Source organism: Fistularia commersonii, chromosome 34 (assembly GCF_037954325.1).
Source record: "Fistularia commersonii isolate RoL2024-O1a breed Wild chromosome 34, RoL_Fcom_v1.0, whole genome shotgun sequence".
Classification (NCBI taxonomy): domain Eukaryota; kingdom Metazoa; phylum Chordata; class Actinopteri; order Syngnathiformes; family Fistulariidae; genus Fistularia; species Fistularia commersonii.
Genome location: NC_141317.1, coordinates 3066157 through 3090272, shown reverse-complemented (window position 1 = coordinate 3090272; position 24116 = coordinate 3066157). Strand labels below are relative to the sequence as shown.

Sequence of the window (24116 nt, the reverse complement as noted above, 5' to 3'; positions counted from 1 at the left end):
TGCCGGGGGAGGAACATGACGCAGGAGATCCCACATTCATCACTTATTGGTAATAGTGAGATATCACCAATATTGATTCGTTTTTAACGCTCATATTTGCAGTGTGGGTGTGTCTTTAAAATCCACCTTAAAAATGATCCAGGGAAACTCTAATGTAACACTTCTCAAAGACATAAGTTTCAAAATGACACAGATGTGTTTAGAGCATGTGGGCCAATAATAAAAGCCTCCAAGCATTTTTCATGTCTGGGCATGCCGCTGAAGGTTCCCATCTCTCCCTCTGATTGACACACACCGTGCAGTGTGTTTAGTAGCCACTCTTTTCAGCGGTGACCCACAATGGGCTCCATTTGGCCACTGGAAGGTGTGAAAAGGCACACGTCTCCCCAGACCTCCTGTCTCTGTTGTTAGGATTGATTTAACAGACAGAGGCCATTCACAGAAGGTGCGAGCCCTGCTGATTATTTATCACACACACACACACACACACACATGCAAGCACACACACACACACACACACATACTCCGCCCCTTTTATGTAAACACACTCACTGCTCTGACTCTTCAACCCTTACCCTGCCTGCAACTCCTCAGTAACAGTCTGACTTCAGCTGGGACTGCGCTGCCCTCTTGGATTACACTTATCATCACAGAGGGACTTCGGTTGTTTCTACAGAGCGGCTGAAAGCCCGACACAGCGCAGCACCATGGGGAGCAGCATGTCATGTGTCCCCCAGCACAATTTCAGATTCTCCAGCAAAAGTTTCATACGGAGGAACAGGTGAGAATAAACCAACAGATACGTACAGATATTGTGACCGAATTTGTGTGGTTGAGTTTGCTCCATACTTGTCGCATGTCATGCCCTTGACTGCCGTTTGTTATTTTAGACTATAGTGTTTCAGCTGGAAGGAATTCTCGGTATTTCTCAGGGTTTGAGAAGCGGGGTTAAAGAGAGGCGGTGAATTTTTGGAAGCCAAGGTCAGGATCGCGTAGTAATACGGGATAGTCCCAGGCTGGTGTCCCGGTGGTGCCAGAGTGGCCGACGGTGTCAATGATCCAGATACTATTTGCCTCCTCTTTTGCGTCTGAGAGAAGATGATCTGCCAGTTGCTGCTACCCTGCAAAAATTTGGGACCTGACCCCGCGCACGATCCCGACTGCAGATAAAGTATTCCACTGATGTTTCGGGGATTTGTTACTACAGATGTACGGATAGTGAACCGGTCATAATCTGATCCAAATGCTGTGAACATGACTGGATCTGAAATGAAATCGTTAGTCTGTATTTTCTATCTTTCTATCTACTCATCCGCTGGGATTATGTGCCCGGGCATGTTCCACGTGGTACTCCGCTAGATCCCCACATCTGATTTACATTAGCTTTCGCTCCAATCTTGCGCCCGGCGCCGTGCGATGATTCAGGTCGCGCTTTCGTCAAACGTGCCGGGTCACCGCCGTCCGCTCCCGACCGCCTCCGCAGGGAGGGGGAACCGAAAAGCTTTTTTTCCAAAAGCTAACGGCTCGAGTTTGAATTCTGATATATCATCCAGGCCGGGTTCAAGGTTAGGGATGAACAATACCGTCAGTGTTCCTGTTTCTAGTGTTCCCCACAAACTCTTTGTGAGTCGGCTCAGGTATTCCCCGCAGAGAAGAGGTGCGACGAGCTTGAATGCCACAGTAGTGGCTGGGGAACGTGCTGTGGAAATCAGTTACCCGTCTATTATCTACATTCTTTCTCTTTGCAGCTGCAGATTGCATCAGTGCAAATTGCATCAGGGTTCCGGGGGTTTTTAATGGCTCTTCCCGGTGTTCCGACACGATTGTGAAAAGCGTCGTTGACCGCAATAATGATCGACGTTGACCACGGACGTCCCGATTAGACAGATTCCCACCGTGAACACAAAGCCCTGCGTTGTGGCACGAAGGACCCTGGAACACATATGTGCAGATAAACAGATAAACTATACACAGAGATTGTTAAAGCGGTCCCAGGGCCTTATCACTGCACTGTGGGTGCTTCCTCATAAAGCTGTGACACTAAGGGTAACAGATGAGGGTCACAGCAAACAAAGAGGAACATTGAATACTGATTTTCTAATGCGCGTCCTCTTTATCAGAATTACAAGACCTCATTGTTGTTATCTTGTAAATGCCTGGCACTGACTGAGTCAAAACAAAGGAAAGAACTGTTTCAGTTTTATGATATGAGAAACAAACAATGATTCAGGGTCTTTTATTTTTTTTGAAGATGCAACAGCGTTTGGACTTCATGTGCGATTTGGACAAAAGGAAGGTCCTGTCGCTCCGTTTCAGCGCGGTTCGAAACAAGTTAAAAAAAATGGCATTATTTGGCATTATCCTGACATCAGTGGATGTCAGGAGAGACGGTGAACGCCCGTAAACAGGAAATGTTCCTTGTTGATATAGTGTTTCAGAAGAAAACATGCGGTAGGTGGTCAATATTGGAGTGAGTTGTGACACATGGCTCTCCTCTCTTGAGCAGCAGCCGCTTGTTTCGCAAGAAAAACCCTCAAGAGGGACAGGAGAAGTCAAACAGCATCATCAATATCCTCTGCACCGTCACACCCAGGAAGGTAGGACACATCGATCTCTATCATCAAGCAAAACCGGTCTCCTACACAAAGTTGTTTATTGTTTACATTGAAACAATATTTTGGGCTGTTGCAGGAAATGTCTTCCAAAGACTTGCAAACAATAGAGAACATAAAATGGGACCCTCCATTTCCCTATGACCCAGCAAGCGGCTGGAAGAAGAGCAGCATCAATGTTAAGAATTACGGAAGGATGATTCATAGCTCCAAGGTCCGCTTCCGCTTCAACCACTGCCAGGTGGGTGTCATAAAATAAACTTTTCATGCCATGTGCTGCTAAACTGTGCTGTTAGTAAGATGAAAACAAAAAAAGTGCCTGAGGATAATGCGGGTTTAAACGATGACCAACCGGACCGTGACACATCGAGCCACCCATGTGAGCCGATGAGCGTCAGAACCAACGGAACAGGTGGAAAGGAACAGGATGTCGCTCTATATCCACCGTACACACTGAAACTCCTGGCGCTGACGGAGGGGGGCTGGATATGAATAATCCAATCAGTTTTCCGCAAAGTACACCACAGCCTGTGTTTGGACACGCTCTTCCTCCGCCGCGATTGTGTAACATCTCTCGGAGAAAAACCTCGGGGTAGAGAGCTCTTTTGATCCCTGGGACTGATAGGGGAAGCAACGGCTCCGGACTGTGAGAAGTTAGATGTCTCAGAGCTGTGACACAACGTCTCTGTCGGAGGAAAAGATTGATGGAGGGAATGGCATGTTCAGTGAGGTCACGACAGGGAAAGAAGAAAAAGTTCATTATTACAAATCTCTTTGCCGTAAAAGAAAGGAAACGGGTTTGAATAGGTGTTGATACTGGATGTCGTAAGCGTCACGGTCTGTGATTTCTGGAGAGACCCGGACGGTTTCTGTAATGAAACAAAAAACATTGGGTGATTTCTTAATCAGATGTATCAGTATATATGAATGACTCCATCGGAGGATAGAACCGTAAAGTTTCTCCAAGTTGAGAACATATTAGAAAAGAATTATGACATGACGGTAAACTATAGTACACCAGCCAGCGGTGTCTCTTCGCACACAAGGTGGGGCCTAACCAGAGTATAAATTCTCCAAACTGGTTTTCAGCTTTAACTCTGCCATCACAAATATCGAGGGATTGCTAATTTATATAGTTTTCTCAGTTACAGGAATTGTTTATGCAACAACTTTGCCCACTCTCTATTTCTGCAGAGCATACATGACTGCTACCTTGACCTCTTCCAGACACACCTACATTTTGTTTCAAATAACACCACCGGACTGACTTATCAGGTGAGTTTTTAATTTTTTTTAAAACAAGGAAATATTATCAACAACATTCCTGGCTTCAGATCAATGATTATTTTTGCTTTTGATGTCTGCTTCGAGGCAAACTTCTTTATTATGTCATCCCAGTTTTTCAATATGCACGCCGCTTCAACCGATGTTTTTCAAGGATGACATTCCTTTACCTGTCTCGTAAGCATGAGCCGCCATTAATCATCACGGCTCGGTGTCTGGCGAGGGGTAATCTCAAAAAGAGACAGAACAGGCACCTGTCTCTGCAGTATTAGTCAGAATATAGATAACCGTAAATGTAAGCGAGACATTAAATCACCATCAGGCCGCTCTCAGCGTGATCTATTTCTATAAATGTGGAAATATAATTTACCTGCAAACCCATGACTGATTTTTTTTTTCTTTGTTCCCTTGTTTTGTGTGCAGGGAACTCTTCCTCTGAAAGAACTCACCATCTGCAACCTGCAACAGAACTGTAACCACAGCCAACCAGAGGAATTCGCCTTCCAAATAAATGGTAAAAAAAAGATATTTTTTAAAATAATGAATTGTGTGTATATGTATATGTATATGTATGTGTATATGTATATGTATATGTATATGTATATGTATATGTATATATATGTGTGTGTGTGTATGTATGTATGTATGCATGTATATATGTATGTATGTATGTATGTTTGTATGTATGTATGTAGGCGGGTATGAATGTATGTATATGTATATGAAAATTTGCATGTATATATATATATATTGCATATATATATATATATATGTGGGATTTTTTTTCATTATTTACTGTAACTATATATATATGGTCACTCTTGGCTGACACCAAGAGGGATGAGCTAAAGCGGAGGCGCATTTCTCCTGGTCTTATTTATCGCATCGCAACGGTCAGGGTTTTGCTGGTGTTTTACGATGTTTTACCTTCTCATCGATGGTCAATCAAAGTCAAAATTCACCTCATTAAAAAAAAAAAAAACCCCGAAAGAAACCACATGCTATTTTCAAGCTGCGGCATTTCCTGTTCTCACATTCCAGTGATTCAAAAGGTGCCGCGACCCACTTCACCTCCACTCAACCCCAAGACTAACTAGAGTTAGGCCCTCTTTACCCTTGGTCAGGGGGGCCGAAGCAGCATGAAAGAGCCTGCTTCTGAGACGACAGGTGCACTTCAGTCAGTCCAGCTGTCGCGGAGAAAGGCCCCGCAACCGCTCTTAGCCCTGTCACTGCTTATAATCTATGGCACATTCCAAAAGAACGCAGGTTAATGCCCGGTAATAATACTACTGCACTTTTGAACTTTGGACAGAGGCAATTTTGCAACTCGATTTCCTTTCATGCAAAAGAATTAAGTGGCTTCGGTCTCTCTCTCGAGGAACAATACAATGTGAAGTGAAGGGGTTAATGTGAAATGTCAGAATGACAGATAAATCCGCTGTATCAAAGTTTGCTTCCTGGCGTGTTTAGTGCAAGGTTCTATATTTCATTTATATCTTTGAGATTTGACACCTCTCCTGTTCGCTTGGAGGTTTCCTTGACAGAGCTTGTTTTTTTGGGCCACTGCAATTGGGCTATTTCCACCTTTGTTTAATGTGCGAGCGGCATCACTACCAGGAAACATATGGAGCAGGCGTGACAAAATTCTGAGTCAAGTGAGAAATCCGAAGTAGATGTTTTTCATCTGGGAGACCTTCGCCCGGCGCGGGCTGCTCTGAAAAATATGAATCACCTCCAGCACTTAGTGGTTTCGGTGAGTTAGGGAGTGACGAAGATGATTCCGCGTGCGAGCCTTGCAAAAAATTCCGGGAAGCCTCACATGGTATGGATTATAAGAACTGTGAAAGTTAGCTAATGAACAGAAATTACTTTTAACAACAGATAATTAACACTGTAAAGTCGGACGGAATGAGATAAAGTCAGTATGAGTTTTGGTCCTGAGAGCTTTCACATCATCTTTGTTGCCTCAGTGATGGAAAAAAAAAACTCTCAAGGTTCAAGTGTACAATTAAGGGCTGGCATAAAGAAAAAGACCAGTCTAGAGTGTGTCTTTATGAGCAGTCAGAATGCTGTCATTGCCAACAAAAATACTAAAAAAGACATGGGGCTGAAATAAAAAAGACAATTTTAGCTCTTCCTGTCTGGTACGTGCCGGACCGACCGGGGAAGATATCTCTTTTCTTTCTTTCCAAATCCCGTTTGTTCCTCCCGGCTGGGCTGGTTATGGCAGAGAAGAGTCAAGTATGATTTTAGACGCCTAATGCATAAAATTGTGCAGTAGTTTGTTTTGTTGGAACACTTACGCATTATGTAAATAATCTCCTTTCTTGAACACGTGCTATCATTTCTTGTACTTCTTTTATGTTTTCAACTTGTGGGAAAGGAAACAGTGTGTGAATTCCATTAATAATTCACTTACATGTCAGAAAGCGTGCAAAAAAAAATATAATGTATGTATATATATATATATATATATATATATGTATAGGTGTATATATAGTGATGCTTTGCCATGTTGACCTTTTTACCTTTGCAATGTGCAGGTGTCAGCCTTAACCCCATCATCGTCTACTGTGCAAGCCAAGAAGAAATGGACCTGTGGTTCGGCCTCCTTAAAGAAAACATCGAAATGAATGGAGGCACGGCAATCGCTCCCGAAAACTACACCCGAGTAAAGGTAAATTCATTATCCGCGTTGAGTTTTTATTAGAGCACATTCAAACTGGTATCGCAACGCAATGATTTCAGGATGTTACTTTGTCAACTTTTTTTTAACAACAGGATGTGTGTGAGCATGTACTTCTGATGAGTCAAGTAGGTCATTGCTGGCTTTCCTTGAGGGCTGGATACTAGGGAGCGGCCTTGACCGCATAGCGCTCTACATCAAACTAGCCCTCACATCTGCGCAGGCTTAACGGCACGAGACTCTGATTCGACATATAAGCTTGTAGATGCGTCTTAACTGAACTATTGTTGCATGGATGAGCAATAACACTGACTGATATTCAAAGGGCGGCGGAGATATTTTCCACATTGACTTTGCCGATGACGTTTGACCACATCTATCGCGCTCCGCGTGTCGATTCTAGGTGAACCAGCAGAAGAGTCCCGAGGGCAGAGAGGAACTGAGGAACTCGATCAACAGAGAGCCCATCTATGAGTGGGAGGGCTCTCAGCGGGACAGCTTGGGACAAATCGTCTTTGTTACAAAAGTCCAGCTGCAGCATCTGCCTTGTCAGGTAGCACATCCGTCATCTCTGTCATATCGCATAAAATTCAAATTTGGTACTCTGATATGAGTCGAATTTGAAGCTGGTCTCTATTTGACAGCATAAGCTATATTTCCTGCTTAATAATGAAAAAAAAGCTATTTCGTTATCAAGGTGGCAACACAGAATCAAAACCTCCAGTGCTTACCAAATAAATAATAGCAACACAGCTAGGAAAAAACAATAAAAAAAAGTTGCCCGTGCTGCAACTTGCAAACATATTTGTAATTAGTCCCATGTGGGAAGTTGCGGCAGCACGGTTGAATTGTGTGAAATGTTGGGCTGGGTGTATGGGAGGCATTCGCCGGGCTCACGCAGTGACTCGACTCACCTCACAGCTGGAATGTCAGCTGTCTCTATGGACACACCCTTTAAAAAGAAAAAGAAATATTAACTCAGTCCGCCACACCTTTAAATGCCCCACCAACTATTTTTTTTATAGACCTTAAAGGGAATTGGGCTCTCTATGAGGCATTCATGAATCAAACCAATGTTACCTTTACAACCAATTTATAGCACTGTCTAAGAAAATTTGAATATTGTGATAAAGTTCTTTATCTTCTGTAATGCAATGTCAAAAACAAAAATGTCACACATTCTGGATTCATCACAAATCAACTGAAATATTGCAAGCCTTTTATTGTTTTAATTATGGCTTAAATCTTAAGAAAACTCAAAAATCCTATCTCATAATATTAGATTATCATGAAAATGTCATTTTTGTTTTTTCAATTGCATCACAGAAGATAAAGAACTTTATCACTAAATTCTAATTTTCTGAGACGGTCCTGTAGTATTGCCTACATTTGATATTTTCCTATCGTACTTCCTATTTGATTTACTTCATCCTTCTTTAGTATTTTAACAGTCTGTAAAATCATAAATAAAAAGTCAGCTGCTTTTATGCCTTTATAGAGACATAATCATCTTAACATGATTACTATTCAAATGTTTCGCTGATGAATGCACGAGTGAAACAAACAACCTACTCGCGTCTACAGGACCAAAGTGAGAGACTCCTGGTGATGTACCCGGCCACACTTATCATCCTATCAGAGGAGAACGACGGGCTCTTCTATAAGGTCCGTGACCTTGTTTAACTTTATTGCGTCACACTCCGGTGTTTGTTTATCCTAAATCAGACTGTTGTGCTAATGCGTCATTGTGATTACAGGGGAAACTTCCTCTCAATATGATAACCGTGACCACGCCCTGCCAAGACGTAAAGCCAAACACCTTCATGATCGAGGGTAAGCGAATGAATGAGGGGGCAGCGGCCTCTGTGGCGTGGTGACATTTCCCAAGACATGTCGAAGACATTTTAATGAGTGTACATTCTTATGCATGCTTACGCTAAGTGGACTTTTCCATGAATCCGCTACCGTCACAAAGTATAACCCTCCATGAATAAGCCGGTTTTATCCCCAGTGAATGGCGATCTGACCAAAGCACATTCCACCGAGTGACTGGACCGAATGACACGCTTTGTCTCCCCCCCTTTCCATTTCTAGGGAAGCTGATCAACCCCATAGTAGTATCCTGTCTGGACAGAGCAGAGTTCTGTGACTGGATCCAGCATTTTAAAGCTGCTGACGTGCCTGTTCTCAGTCCCCCCCCACCCGTGTATGACATCATCTACACGCCAACACACAGAGAGGTGAGCCGTACCGGAATTTTTTTAACCAATATTCACAGCAGCTGGTCGAGTGAGAAATCGCCGCGTGGCGTGAAATGGATTGTTGGTAAAAGTGACAAGTGAAACAAACGATGCGCTTTTCTAGTAGGAACACGAATGACGACAAATTAAACACATTCGCTAAATCAGCAACCCCAACAGGCTCGGCAGTTTTGCATATTGGTGTTTTGCTTTGCAGGCTCCCCAGTTTGACAGGTGGAGCGGGAACAGCCAAACACGGTTTGAGTCTGTCAAGTTAAACCAGTCACTAAACGCACGTGGCCTCCATAATCTCCAGTTACCCTTACATGAAGACAGCCCTGCATCCCCAGGATATGCTGAACCACTCTGTGTAAGTTGCAGTTTGTTGCGCACACACACATATACACACACATCTACAGTATGTTTTGGTGGAGCGTAGCAGCAACACCTCTGTTTGACAGAGTTAAATATGAAATGCGGATCAAGCTACTCCTGTTGCATCTCAAAGGCTCAAGGCTCTCAAGATAAATCTCACCCTAAACAAAAACAAACCTCAGCAAAACATTTAATCATAAAACAAAAATGTGCACAGATATGCCAGGATGCAGATTCTTCAGTGAAAAATGTCCTTATTAACTTCACAAACTCAGAGAGACACTGAAGCGCTCGGCATTATCAGGACTTCCAGTGGTACTCCCCTGGGATGAGAGTTGCGTGGGTTGACCCGTCCAATTAGCTTTAATTGGAAAAGGTTCAGGGCCCAGAGATAATGCTGGCCTTTTTAACCTCCACTTTCGTCCACTTGTCCAAATCAATTGCCGGAGCCTCTTAAATATCAAAGACATGGAACGATGCAGAAGCGCAGATGAGAAAAAGACAAAACAAATGTTGTAGAAATCTATGTAATAATCGTCTCGTACGCGACTGTTGTCTCCGCAGTATAGCTCCAGCCGTCCGTCCTCAGCTGAGACTGCCCGCCTGGGAAGCAGGACCAACAGCGTGTCCTCCCACACCAAGCCTGACCTTCGATCTCTGTCACTTCACTACTCCTCCCCCCAGCGCAGCTCCTACCTCCAGTCTGCAGAGAGCTCCGCGTTGTCTCAGATCTACAGCACGCCCTACTCCGCTCTGCACGGCAACAGTCCCCAGCGGCTGCAGAGAGCCCCGCTTGTCAAGGTATTACTCAAATCCCGCGTCTCGGTGACCGAACACGTCCTTTGAGATGTCTTACTTGTTTTACATTTTATGCAAAGAGAATAAAACTGACAGGCGTTGACAGACAGATGATGGTACTTTAAGCGATACTAGTTGCAATATCAGCAGACCTGAGGTGAAAAGCATCGATGGTTCTATGAATGAAATCTGTCATGTGAGCGATAGACACATGCTAATTTAGACATCCAAAAACCTTAAAATATAAATGGAGACATCCCCCTTTGAATATGGCGACTATAGTTCAACCCAACAAACCTCCGCATCGTAAGCGGATCCTAAATCCTAAAACTAAGCGGAGCTTATACCCTTGCCTTGTGACACTTGTTGGTGTCTGAGAGGAAATGACAGACAGGAGACTTGAAAATAAGAGGAGGAGGAGAAACACGACAGATTTTTCACATCGCACGGCAGTTTATCTAACCCCTGCATCTTCTTATATCTGCCGCTGTCAGTCAAACAGTTGGAGTACACCTCAGACGTCCCTCAGCTACTCTCTGAGCGTCCCTCAGCGCCACTCAGACATGTGCGCTCCCCGACAACCATTATCGCCTCTGTACGACGAGCCATGCGATCCTGAAATCTACTCCCTGGATGAGGCCAGGCCAGCGGTAAGTGGAACGAAGACACTGGATCCTCTGATTCAATTTACAATGAATAAGTCAAGCAGCGATCACAGAAACACGCCCGGTTAGAAATAATGAATGAACGACCCTGTTTGACCATATTCAGCTGATTGCTAAACATGTTGCCAATTTTGTCTGTTAAAAGTCGTACTGTGTAATAAGTATTTGGACACGCCGATATATAATGTATTACGCCGCAAAGTTATCAATGCGTCGTTCATGGGTCGGTTGCTCCGCTACATCGACAGGAGAGCTGGCGAGATTCCACCGATCAGTTCCACCAAGGACACGGCCCTCGCCTCCTACCCTCGTCCTTCCAGCTCTGCACGCCGCCCTTTGGCAAGCGTTGCAGGAGAAGCCTGGTTCTGCCCACCTCTCAGGGACAGGCTTTGGGCCCGGAGATGGAGATGCCGCAAAGACAAACGGAGCAGAGGGCCGAGGCCGTGTCGCGGCTAAAGCTGTTGCCTTTGCCGGGCAAAGGGCAGGAGCAGGTGAGAGCAAGGAGTTGCTCCTCTCCCGGGACACTCCTGTTTCTGGAATGCACTAGTACAAGACGACACGGTGGCAAGGGAGCATGCTGCTAGTTTATTTTTGTGCTGCAGGTGATATTTGATCAGATGAAACAGATCTTCCTCCACCATCAAAATGTTTATTATTGCTCATTCAGGAAATCGCTTTCTTTTGTTTTCTTTTTTTTTTTAACCAGACGCATCGGTCCGGCACCGTGCTGCAAACATCACAACTCACATACAGTTACTCGCCAGGTAAGAAGACAACCCGCGACGTACTCCTTTGCTATTGCAGCTGTTGCACACACAGGAAGTATCCTGGCATGCATAACTTGGGAATACTGTCCAAAAAAAAACTTGGGAATACTGTTTTTAACTTGGAAAAGCAGGAACACAATCATATGTGTGCATACTCCAGGGTTGTGTGATTACTGTGACACGTGATGATCATGTTCACCGGGTTACTTATATAAACATAACATGCATGCTTTTCAAGTCACTGGAGTAACCTGAAGCTGACAATACTCTGAACGCACACTTCAATCCCATCCCGGCAGGTTACAGGTGATTTTTTTTAATATTAAAACAACCGAAACAACAAATATTGGACACTGCGCCCACAGTCGTGATGGGAAACTCAATTCTTTTTACAGACTCAATAATATATGAGTCACTCGAGAAAGAGAATCATAATTTTGAGGAATTTGAGTCACCGAGTCTGTCCAAGACGTGCAGGGATTCGTTCGCTGAGTTACTGAGTGAGTCGTTCATTTTGTGAGAAATTCATAGCAGGGAGGTAAGGGAGGAGATCAGATGAAACTAGAAGCGGAGATGTTGCCCTTCCCACAGTTAAAAGTGACCGACTTGATATATTCACACAAATGCAGTTAGAATAGCAGTTGAACAATGATGATATGTTGTCTAGTCTCTTAACTCGCTGTTACCCAGCTAGTTTGCAAACCAGCTGATAGATGGGGAATCATGACTCACGAGTCAGTAAAATGACTCCAGTTTTAAACCATTCGGTTCCCGACATGCATTTCAATAACTTACACTCACACCTTTTTCATGTACTGTGTCATTTTACACATCTTCTCACCTCTTTTGCTGACTTGGCAATAGAGGCACTCAAACACGTTATGTCAGCAGATGCGCCGCAGAGCATCTCTTGACAACCCTCCTGTTTGTGAAGGACCCTTTACGTGCCCTAAAGCACCTCAGTGACCCATACACTCGCTGCCCCCTCACACACCCACGGAAATATTTATATTACAGGTGCAGATAAACAAAAAAATAGTCGGGAGCGAGCAAATAAACAAACCGATGTGACATATGCGGTCGAAAAATAAATTAAAATCCTATGACATACTGTACGCATGGTGCTTCTTTCGGTGAGGTACAACTATCAATTATGGCTGCAAATTACTCTTGCGTCCCTATAATACGTATTTTGAATCCAGACAAACAAAATACAGGTTTTGTCTATGCCACTGTTTTTGCAAAATGATACTTGTGTGAGGGAGTTGTGAAAGTCAATACTGTCAGCCTCTTTGCTTAAATGTCACCAAGGACACACAACATTGCTCACACTCCATTGTTTCTTAAATTAAACACGGCACGGTTTATATATCCCTTTGGTCCGTTAAGATGGAGGACTCACAGCTACAAAAATGACAGGCCGGAAAATCCAGATATAAAAATGAACTTAACAAATGGCATTTGCACGGATTGGCGTTTTGGAGGCTGTTTGGTTCCACACTTACTACTGCAGTGATTGACAGCACACAACTGGCCATGGCTACTGTCTCTTAGATTTAAATGCCTTTTCTATATCTGAAAATGAAATAGACCGGTCTTTACATTGCATATATGCTGTAACTTTGCAGCATTTGATATGTGATCTTTGACACAAGATCAGAAGGAGCGGTAATAAACGATTTCAATACAGGTGTATTAAAAAAGACGGGAACGAGGCCAAATTCTAAGTAGATGGTTTAGTTTCATGTGTGTAAGGTTTTGTAATTAACAGATATAAACTAAAGGCCTGGGAATCTTCTCTCTTTCCCGCAGATCATCTTTCGTACCTTGAACCCACAGAACCAGATGATCAGGAAATGGACTATGACAACATTTGGGGGAACGGCTGCGATACAGGAATGATTCAGCCAACGTCTGGAATTTCGACACACTGGACAGGATTAGACTTTGGGGCCAGAGGCCTTGGTGCCATGGCAACCCAGCAGAGATGGTCATAAAACCAAACAATAGCCCGGCACTCGTCTGGACGTGTGCAAACAAGAGATCTCTATCATAGGGATAATAAAAACCAAGCGGCGCAGCCCGTGCACCCCCCCACTGTGTACAGTAGGATCCACAAAATCCAGTGGAGTGCGACGATCAATGCTGGTTAGTCAAGCTGAGGAATGTTGAACGCAGGTATGAGGACAAACCAGCAGAAAGTGTCAACAGCGTCCACTTATCTGTTTTTGATATGTAGCATTCAACAGAGGCTGTAGCGGAGTGTACATTCTGTGTAGTTTAAATATTATTTTTGTAAAGTGTTGTGTTATTGCAAAAAAAAAAAAAATAAATAAATTTTTTTTTTTTTTTTTTCATTATTTAAGACCTGTTTATCTGTTGTTGTATTTCGGATTTTGTTCCCTCTTAAAGCTATGAAAACCATTCCAGTCGCGCCTGCTTCTGTGGCGGATGTACATATCAAATAAATGTTTTGTTCATCCTCTGTGCTACGTCCTTGACAAAAGTACATTGTGTTTTAACCGATTGCGTTAATGGTGCTAACTGCTATCACAACTGCTGGACGCCGACACCGTTGTGGCTTCTTTTTCACCAAGTATTTGAGGTGTTTATTTATATTTAAAATAAATAAATCTGTAAAGATTTTTTCACATGTGTACTGTATCTTTGTTGCACTCCAAAAACTACATGGATGGGATAACTTTGTGAACACAACACAGACATATCATTGATCCTGGTGTATTGGGAATTTTGAGATCAAATTAAATGTGGCCAACACATCTTCCAGCAATAGTGTCGAAATCTTGTCACGAATGTTTGGCTTAAATTCATTCATCAATCGATAATGTGTTATATAATTGTTTATCAGATATTGATTGTTCTCAGCTATACTGGAATGAAGATATATTGGACTGCTATTCATGGTTAAGTCTTGCAAACTATCATGACCTGATATTCTTTTTACTATGACATCACACTTACAAAATGAATATACGATTGAAATCAAAAGGGATTAATTAAGATAAAACTCCTTGTGCAGTTTATCTGCAAGTGCTGTATATTGATTTTCTTATTCCTCGAATCGTAAGCCAATAAAATTCAACGAGGATCAGGCGGTGAGCAGCTGGGAACTCCTCAGGGAACCAAATACCCGATTCTTCTATGCTCACAGACAGTCTCTGTTTGGGAATCTCAATTTTGCCGTAGCAATTAGTAATAGCAAACTAGGAAATGCAAACCCAGGGTTCTGAAGATGCACCTTTGGTTGAACCTGAAAGGGATGTCCAGCTTTAAACTGTTGCATCATGTTGTAATCATTTTTACATTACTTTTCTCTTCTGCAGAAAACCCTTGTCAGGGGCCTCATTTCAAAGTCCTAAGTTACTTTGTGGTACTTTGAATTCTTCTTTTTTTTTTTAGCTCACTGTAAATTAAAAATATATATATATATATATATATATGATTTTTGACATAAAGAGATAAATTCCTCGGGAAACAAACAAACAAACAAACTTGTATGTAAGGTTTAATACACATATTTCATCAATATTGTGTTTTTTTTTTGTGCTGTGGTAAGTCCCTTGGAAACTGCAGAAAACAAGATGCTTCGACCGAGGTTTCAACATGGGGTTACAGTGCATTCTAGTGGCCAAATATTACATTGTCAAACCAAAGAAGGTCAAAGGAGGAGAGGAAAGAAAAACTACCAAAGAAAGAAAGGAAATAACAGAAAAATAGAATACCTTTAAAAAGCACACCTTTCACATGTAAGGGAAGACGTTTACTGTGATTTTAATTAAAGAACAACCTGTAAAACAGAATAAAACTCACTATGAAAAAAAGGATAAAGAAAATAAAAATAATGCCCTTATAATTAAAATATTACTATTAAAATTACAGTTTGAAAACTACCTCCATTTGAACAATGTCACAGGGTTTTTTGATTGACTACCGCGTTATAAATATACATTCAGTCACATTTCCTCTTGTGATTTTTTTAATGAACCTTTTTGTAAATACAAACACTGTTTTTATACCATTAGATTTAGTGTGAGTGTGACATCCTAAATTCATCATTCGCTTAACAAGTAAACTCTTTATCGCTTAACTCCAGCACTCAACTCATCCTGTAAGCCTCCTTAAACACATACATTTTTAACAACCCCACATAAATAACCCAAAAAAAACAGCCAACATCACATCCTCCAAACTCTCATCTCCTTTTTGGTCTTTGCTAATTCGGTACGAGTGGTTTTGCGTATTTCAATTTAAAAAAAAAATTGCCAAATTATCGAGGCAAATACCACGTACTTCAAATTCATCTGACTGATCAATAACACAGCAATAAGCATAATAAGACGCATTCAGCGGAAACATAAACCACTAAATCAAACACGTGTCAATCATCTAAGGACTTTCATTGGCTCATAACAGGTGTTTATGGAATTACCGATCAATTCTATCATTATATATTTAGACGCAAGAGTCAGGCGGCGCGGTGAGGTACAGATCCTTCGGGACGCTTGTTTCCTCCACCTTCACGTACTTCCGCAGGTATCTGATCGCCGACAGCGCACTTACATTTGCCAGCAGAACTGTGTGACAAGACAAATGCGATACGAGGTGTTACCGTTCTCTGCAACCAGAGCATCGTTCCCGCTGAGATCACCATCACACCCTCCTGAAGGTCAAGACCTTCCTCCTCCTTCGCTTCACCGGGGGAGCGGGCGTGTTTTACAAGTCCGACAAAATTGATCTTTCTTTCAAAAAATATTTTAGCAGAGCGGTACATTTTCAAATATTCTTGCAGTCTTAAAAAAAAAGGAACGATGTACATACCGGCTTTCCAGGCGTCTCCTACTTGCGGATTTGCAGTCTTCAACACCCAGGAGGCGAATGCGATACAGACCAGACACATATCCGACTGGTTCAGAGGCAGGAAAGAGGAATCCAGCTCTTGAGAGAAAGTGACAGATTATTATCGAAACATCTTGTTTTAATCTTATAGCTTATAGTATTTCCGTTGTGAAACCGGTCATCCATCCCGTCCATCCATTCAAATTCCAGTGAGGCATCAGTATATTTAATCTAAATGTTGGAAATTCATTTTCTGTCACAATGTAACCAGAAAAGATGACTTATGTCACCCTTAAGATGAGACTCCAGCTGCAAATGAGATGCCACATTAGCAAGTTACGAGTGAGTTATGGAGATGATTCTGTAGTTGAGATTTATGCAGAGAAGTGCACGGCGCGCCACCGGCGGCTTAGAGAGGACACTCATTGAGTGAAGTCAAGTTATCACGTACAGCCATTCCTCTTGGCTTTTATTACGATGCGCCTGTAGTGCAGCGGTGTCTCCTGACAGCTGAGAGAAACCGTCCTGGTCATGAATGTAACAGCTGACTGACTAAATACCACATCCAATAATATATCTGTTCACCTTCATGAAAAGAGTTTCTAAAGAGGTCTCATGTATTTGTTTGGATGCATGCATTTATAGGAAAAAAAAATGTGTCTTTTTGGAAATATTCCAAGTAGATCTGATGCAGGGACAGGCAACTATTTGGGCTGGCAGGCCACATTTCTTATTTAATTTTTGTGCGTGAGCCAACAAGGTATCAAGTAAACCGAACAAAATGAAAATTGCAGTTTAAATGTTTCGTCATTTTATTTCAACTTTTAAATCATTCATGATCGTATAAACGTGCCGACATTATTTTGTATGTAATCATCCGTACAAAATTAAACAAAAGGAAAAAATAAGGAGTTTCTAAATTCAAAATTCATTGAAAATGTCTCTTAGAATAAAATTAAAAAAAAAAAAAAAAATGAAATAAAAAAGAGAAACTGGCCGGATGTGGCCCTTAAAATGCCCAGGTCTGATCCTATGGATGTATCTACGTTGAAGGGCCAAAGCGATGTGTGTGCCAGCTTGTTTAAAAGAATTAAATAGCACTAAATAAAACGAGGACGGCAAAAAGGTTTGGAGTTTACATCTTTTCCCCGCGTCTGAGGGTTTTTTGTTTTTCCCTGAGATCCCTGATATCCTCCCACGGTCCAAAAACATGCCGTATGTCAAACAGACACCCCTTAAAATTGTCCAGATACGCGAATGAGAGACCGAATAGTTGTATGTCTCTAGATGCGGCCCTGCCGTGGACCGGCGACCGATTCACCGCGAACCCCTCCTGTCACCCGGTGACCGCTGGGATGGACTCCTACGACTTCGAGTGCAGGATAAGCCTGACAGAAATAAATGCTGTTATGTTCATTCGACCCGCCCTTAACCCCAAGGCAGTAGAAAAATGACTCAATGAGTCGAGTTTGAACACAGTTGTTTCATTGCTAACGTTATCTGATCGTCACTTCAAAAAAATATGTTTTATTTCCGAGTATTCCTTTTAATTTTTGTTCTGAATTAGTTTCTTTATATTTGTCCAAGTTATCCACCATGTTCCATTATGAGTAAATGTCTGTTCAAATGTTATATGGTGGGGATGTCTTTACAGGACTGTCTAAGAAAATTTGAATAGTGTGATGAAGGTCTCTATCTTCTGTGATGCAATTAAAAAAACAAAAATTACTTTTTCATGATATTCTAATCTTTTGAGATAGGATTTTTGAGTTTTCTTAAGATGTAAGCCATAATCAGCTATATTAAAATAATAAAAGGCTTGCGATATTTCGGCTGATTTGTAATGAATCCAGAATCTATGGCATTTTTGTTATTGTAATTGCATTACTGAAGATAAAGAACTTTATCACACTTTTCTAATTTTCTGAGACAGTCCTGCATATCGTAGTGATCGCCATCAGAATGATTCAACACCACTATTCTTATACTAACCACAGCTTTTTTTTTGTTGATCGTCTTTTCAGCTCTATTCAATACACGATATGTAAATAAAGTGGTGAATTGTCATTCACTCATTCATTATCTATACCGCTATATCTACAACTTTTCGCTCTCTCACACATCTGGCCAATTCAGGGTCACCAAATAGCCTCCTGCATGTTTTGGGGCATTGGGAGGAAACCGGAGAACCTGGCAGAGGACATGCAAAGTCCAGACAGAAAGAGCCTCAAACCAAGGACCTAAAGCGGTAAATTGATGAACATGAAACATTTTTTTATCTTGGTTTTCTTTTGGTTGATCTTCAGCATCTCCACTTACTTCATGATGACGAAAAAAAACTTTTTTTTTAACTATTCACTGGACTTACTTGGGTTGGGAATAGTTGACTGGAAGTCCTCAGATGTCACAGACTGCTGCATCAGCTGTCTGTAGACTCTTCCCTCTAGATGGTGCAGATCAGGAAACATCACGTCTGGACTTCCCAAAGTACTCGGTGGATAAATCGCCCTTTCAAGGTATCTAGTTCTCCGGCTCCTGGGCACAAGGGACAACGGGCTCGATGTCCCCTTGTCTGCCGTCGATTGACTTAGTTTGACGTTCCTGAAGGAGAACGTAGCTTTCCAAAAGAAATCCTGCACGACGTCGCCATCGGTGAAGAAGTTATCGTAGATGTCCGTGGTGACGGGACTCTTGTTTGCCTTTCGGCTGAACCTGGTTTCCACTTTCAGGGGTCCAGATCTCTCGTCATCCTCTTCTTCAGAGGAATCGTCAGAAGAAGAGGACGCGAAGAAACACTCGTACACCTCGGGAAACTGCATATTCCTCGAGCGGGAGCAGGAAAAGATTGGAACCAACTCGTTTTGATCTTCCGCGGTGTAGAAGAAGCTATCAGTGTCAAACTCGGAAAAGAAGTGATCGTATGTTTCGGGGACGGAGTTTCCGCCGGCGCCGACTGGCACGTTATCCACGGCCGACGCGCTGGGAGTCGATTGCTTCCCGCCGAAAAGGAACCGAAATATATCCGTGAATGAGATTCTGTAGCTGTTTGTCGAAGACGCGTCTCGCTTCGACGCCATGTCGCGTAAACACTCCGGGTCTCCTTCATCTAAGGTTTGCACGGCTTGGTTCGGCCGCGAGAAGCCGAAACACTCCGATTCAAGGGCTTGCAGATTGTGCACGCTTATATTTTTTGAGATCTTCCCGAAGCACTGTTGGGGATTTCCGGTCTGCGCCGGGAGCCTCACATCGCCCACGGAGGACGGGAACATCGTCTGCGGGTAAACATCAACTCCTCCGCTCATGATCACAGGCCCTCGCCTCCAGGTGACACCGGGTGAAGGAGTGTAATCCAGTGACAGAACTGTATCTGGGTTTGATTCTTCAGAGCGTAACTCTTTCAACGCGTCCTCTCTGGTCGCCACAGGTTTCGGGTCATCCTTTAGAGAAATTGAGCCTGAATCTTTCTCAGAAACCACCTCGGCCTCCTCCTTCAGAGGTGTGAGGGAGAAGGCGGCGTCTCCTTTACTCGCCATCCGTAAGCCCAGAATGTCATTTATGGTCAGCCTCTCCATCTCACTCCAAAAAGAAGACATGGCGAACACGGGATGTTGTGAATCCGTTTTTGTCCCGGGCTCCCGTTCAACACCTCTGGACACGCCCATGACCTCCCCGTCTCCGATCGCCGTCTCGGGTTCGGATCTCGTGGCGTCAGGCGATCGAGTCGGGCTTTGAGGTCCGGATCCGGCGTCGCCTTCCTCGTGCTTTGCGGACTCGGGCGTCGCCGTCTCTTCGTTACCCGTGGAATATTTTCGACCGAAAGACGAACAAGAGCTATTTTCGTTCGAGAGTGACCGGAAAGATCCCGTGTACAAAGTACAGCAGGAGGACGCGGGCGTAAAATCGGAAGAATTCAACAGCGAGTCGCCGTCTGTAGAGAGATCTGAATATTTTTCTTTGTTTTGGCCCTCTGTGTCATTTTCACCGGATAATAAGGGGTCCTGACTCTTTTCTTGTGCTATTTCTGCCAAAACATCTAATTTAGAAGTTTCCAGAGAACGCTCTGTTTCCCTCTCCAAAGAATTGATAAACAAATCGCTTTCTCCGGGAGACGAACCGGAGAAATCGGTCGTTTGAGCGGGAATCTCCTCAGACCGTGGGGGGTCTCTGTTGTTTTTTATAGCGTTATCGTGGTTGACAATGTGACAACCCGTTTCCAGCTGGCGCTGCGGCTCAGGGTCTCTAGGACACGGCGAACCTTCCTCTCTGCCAGCCTGGAAAGCCAGGGCGGACTTAGCGACGGATACTTTCCCATCCTGGTTTGTACTTTGTGGGACGCCGCCAGGTTTCCAGTCGACCTCTGCCGGACAGCCATTTTCAATTTGTTCCTTTTCTGAGCTCACGATGGAGCGATGAAGCCCTTTAGGCTTCTGGAAAGCCTCCGCGTCAGGAGTCTGTCTTTCGGCGTCGGGCGCTTCAGCCGTTGGATCCGACCCTTCAGAATAATCGTTTGTTCCGGCCGCTTTCTGTGCGTCGCCGTTCACCATCGAGGCTGCGCTTCCCGGTTCTGGTCCGACCGTCCTCCCGGCGAGGTCTCGATGTGAAACACCACGAGGGGGGACGGCGTTAGAGAACTTTACCTCTGCGTTCTCTTCGGTTATCGTGACGGGGAGATCGCTTGAAGGGGATATTACTCGCTTCTGTGGATCGGTTAACTTCACACCTTCACCTGCGTGCCGTTCCTCCTCCGAGTCATCGGGTTTCACGCGCGCCCGCCCCTCACGTGCGCAGCCGCCGTCGACCGGCTCGCCGCCGTGTTGTCTCCTCTTTTTCCTTCTCCTTTTGACGGAAGACACTTCCCGAGTCGTCTCTTTGTTCGGACTTTTTGTCTCCGAGCGGGACTTCTGGTCTTCTTTCCGTTGGACGTCTTTTAACGTCTCCTGGCTTCCCAGCGAATCAGAGTGGCTGTCCTTACTAAGAGAGGACTGGCTGGAAGACAAGTCTTCCCGGACAGCATCACGGAGAGAGGTGCACATTTCCGAGAAGGCGGTCCTGCCGTTACACTGACCCTGCGGTGTTGCTGCATTTACACCCGTTTCTGCGCAGGTTTCCTCTCTGATGAATAGCTCCGCTTCAGTGTAAGACAATATGTCATTCAGGAGGTCCGCGGCGCCGGCTTCCTGCGGCTGGTGAAAAATATTGGAACCAGACCCGGCGTTCATTGTGTTTGCGTGGGCGACGGCGTCGACAGGTATCGCGGCCTCTCCGCCACCTGCCGTTTTGCCCTTCGCCGGCAGGTTGTTTACCTTTGGGATGGATTCTGGCAAAGAGCCGCTGTTGGTCGGCGGCCCGTCACCGCACAGCTTCTCCTCCTGCTTCACCTCTCTGTTTTTTCCTGCTTTCGCCGGACTCGGCTGAGTTACCACCCCTGAAAGACTCTTCATTCTCTCAAAGAACATATTGACGGACTGCAGATGTATATCCTCCTCGCTGCCCGAAAGGACGCTTTCCATTCCGCCGACGCCGTATTTGTTGAGGTGACAATCCACAGGTGAGGCCACACAGTCCGGGTTGGCGTCGGCGGAGAGGCCGGCCTCCGAAAAGCCCGCCGTCGGTTCACATTTTTGTGCGCTTTTAACAAGACCGGAACCCGCGTCGTCAATGTCGCTCATCCCGGAGTCATCCAAGCCCGCCAATGACGGAGGAAGCAGGTTGCATTCCTCGCACTCTGCAAAAAAGCATTCCCAGTCACGGTCAGAGATGTCCAGGCTGACCTCAAAGTCTTCCATTTTCACCAGAGGATGTGCACAATCCTGCAAAATCAATCACAACGTGATCCGGTTTGAAACGTCGTCGCAGTCGACACGCATCTGTCGATTCACAAAGTCGCAAACTGTTATTTTTATAAATGAACGCGTGCAATTTAAACCTTGAACGGTCACGAAGTAGCTTGACGGACTGTTTGTTTCAGACGTTCACGCACGGTTTTATTGCTCAAATCTCGGAAAACAAAGCGATATTATAAAGAGCTGTACCTAAAGTTATAAAAGTCGGACTGCTTAAAATGAAATAACACGTTTAATATTTGCTGATGTACTTACACATGCACGCACGTTTACGGCCTGCCCTCCTCCCTCAGGAGATGTAGATCTCAGGGAATAGCGCCTGGACAAACTCCATGCTGTACGTCTCACGGTGGGTGTGCTTGTGCATGAGCGTGCGACACGGCGAACCCCATGATTTGATAAATATAGCGTGGCGCTTCTGATCACGTATAACACAGTGCTCTCACAGCAGCCATCTCCAACAGAGGCATAATATTTCAGAACTTTAAATAGACCTCCCGAGCAACACTCAGCATGCAAACATAATTTCAAAACGCTATCCCGGTTTGATTCGATTTATATATTTGATAAATGTGTATGCGAACCTGGCGCAAGCGGCATGATATGTTGTTGTTGTTGGGATTTTTTTAAACATATTGTATTCAGTCGCTAAGTAGCAGAGGTCAAACCGAGCTTTCGTCACGTTAGCGCTCCGATCAGCTGCTCTTGATTCCGGCGACGTGGGTGTCACGGGAGGTGAGTCAGCTGATACCTCACAAGCGGTGATGTCATGGGTCGGGGTCAGGGGGAGAGGAAGGAGGGGGTCGCGACACAGAATCTTTCCTGTACAATCTTGTCAGACTAGAAGTGCAGAATGGAAGGCCGTAGGGGACAAGCTGGAGGTGCAACGACGAGTCTTGTGACTCGTGTTAAGCCAGACAGAAAGGAAACACCAAAAAAGAACTTTGTTTGAAAAGCAACATGATATTCTGGGAAGTCTGATTTCTAGGAAGACTGTTTAAAAAAATAAAAATAGAAAAAGCACACACACTGGTTGTGACTTTACATTAAAAACTCCATCAGTGAAAAATTCTCCTGCAGGCTGCAGGCCTTCTCTCACCAATGGTACAATTTGCACAATTCTGTACAATATTCATGATACCTATATTATATATATATATGTATATATATATAAAATCACTCATTTATTTATTAATGTTCATAATTTGATCCCCAATTGTCAATAAAGTTTTTTTCTGATTCTGATTCTGACACCTACAATTACAAAATAGCACTAAATGCTCATTTGGTGATCATTTTAGTTAAAATCTTTTAATGAATGCTTCAATTTCCAAGAGAGATCAAAAATATTTCCACGCTTTGAGACTTTAACAACGACGCCTCGCTTGCGTTAAGCATCTTCTTTTGTTTTAATCTGTTTTTCCAGGTTAAAGCTACTGTTGACACCAATATACACATTTCCTTAATCACTCCATTTCAATTTTGAGCACTGAAAACAGAGTTGGGACTGTTTAGCTCAGTCCATCTGCTGTAATCTGAAATCTACCAACAGGCGCATCTTATCTGAAGCTTGACCCTTTGTTTACAGCGATCACTGAGGACAATGTGATTACGGGTCCATCCTTGCTGTCACAATGTCACCGACACTAAAAGATAAAGAGATAACCTATCAATCCTGATCTCATTATCAACTGTTAACCTGTACTTAACAGATGCCTAATGTGCCTTAATTGCGGTAAAGTGTATTGATTCACGACAATGGGGTTCCGCTGCTCATTGGCAGTGCTTTAAAAAAAAAAAACAACAAGTGATCCAAATAAGTACTGAGAACCTTAAATGATGGAATTGGAAAAGCCTCACCTTTGCAACGACGGCTCTTTTTTTATGTTTGTCACGTCGCCCCGCATTCGGAATTAGCATCTTACACTTTCACAAGCAGAAAGCACAGACTGTATTTGCCTGATTTTCATCACTATAGATATTTATGAG

At 43.7% G+C, this 24116-nt stretch overlaps 2 protein-coding genes across 3 annotated transcripts; one reads left to right on the top strand and one right to left on the bottom strand.

Moving 5' to 3' along the window:
• The first annotated feature begins 592 nt into the window (after positions 1 to 592).
• plekhn1 (pleckstrin homology domain containing N1) lies at positions 593 to 14071 on the top strand. The gene is made up of 16 exons (XM_086141726.1): positions 593 to 781; positions 2507 to 2597; positions 2692 to 2853; positions 3807 to 3887; positions 4320 to 4410; positions 6440 to 6573; positions 6986 to 7135; positions 8167 to 8247; positions 8340 to 8415; positions 8677 to 8822; positions 9040 to 9192; positions 9762 to 9998; positions 10490 to 10645; positions 10909 to 11151; positions 11367 to 11424; positions 13240 to 14071. Exons 1-16 carry the CDS (start codon positions 708 to 710, stop codon positions 13422 to 13424), a joined length of 2118 nt encoding a protein of 705 aa, XP_085997852.1. The 5' UTR covers positions 593 to 707; the 3' UTR covers positions 13425 to 14071.
• Positions 14072 to 14948: 877 nt separating this feature from the next.
• Positions 14949 to 22467, bottom strand: perm1a (PPARGC1 and ESRR induced regulator, muscle 1a). 2 transcript variants are annotated; one of them, XM_086141968.1, is made up of 4 exons: positions 22383 to 22467; positions 18653 to 22094; positions 16267 to 16383; positions 14949 to 16022 (listed from the first exon to the last, which is right to left on the bottom strand). In XM_086141968.1, the coding sequence occupies exons 2-4, from the start codon at positions 22068 to 22070 to the stop codon at positions 15901 to 15903; spliced, it is 3657 nt and encodes a 1218-aa protein (XP_085998094.1). In that variant the 5' UTR covers positions 22071 to 22094; positions 22383 to 22467; the 3' UTR covers positions 14949 to 15900. The 2 variants fall into 2 exon arrangements, with proteins under 2 accessions (XP_085998094.1, XP_085998095.1); XM_086141969.1 differs by lacking the exon at positions 22383 to 22467 and having other exon boundaries at positions 18653 to 21749; positions 21985 to 22058.
• Positions 22468 to 24116: the final 1649 nt, after the last annotated feature.

Bases quoted from the DNA above. Each gene is read 5' to 3' on its own strand.
- perm1a (XM_086141968.1), bottom strand. From the start codon at position 22,070: ATGGAAGACTTTGAGGTCAGCCTGGACATCTCTGACCGTGACTGGGAA. The intron at 16,384-18,652 runs GTAAGTCCAGTG...CTTTCTCTCAAG, and splicing joins GTCAACTATTCCCAACCCAA to AGCTGGATTCCTCTTTCCTG. The intron at 16,023-16,266 runs GTATGTACATCG...CTTGTCACACAG, and splicing joins AGGAGACGCCTGGAAAGCCG to TTCTGCTGGCAAATGTAAGT.
- plekhn1 (XM_086141726.1), top strand. From the start codon at position 708: ATGGGGAGCAGCATGTCATGTGTCCCCCAGCACAATTTCAGATTCTCC. The intron at 2,598-2,691 runs GTAGGACACATC...GGGCTGTTGCAG, and splicing joins GCACCGTCACACCCAGGAAG to GAAATGTCTTCCAAAGACTT. The intron at 8,823-9,039 runs GTGAGCCGTACC...TTTGCTTTGCAG, and splicing joins ACACGCCAACACACAGAGAG to GCTCCCCAGTTTGACAGGTG.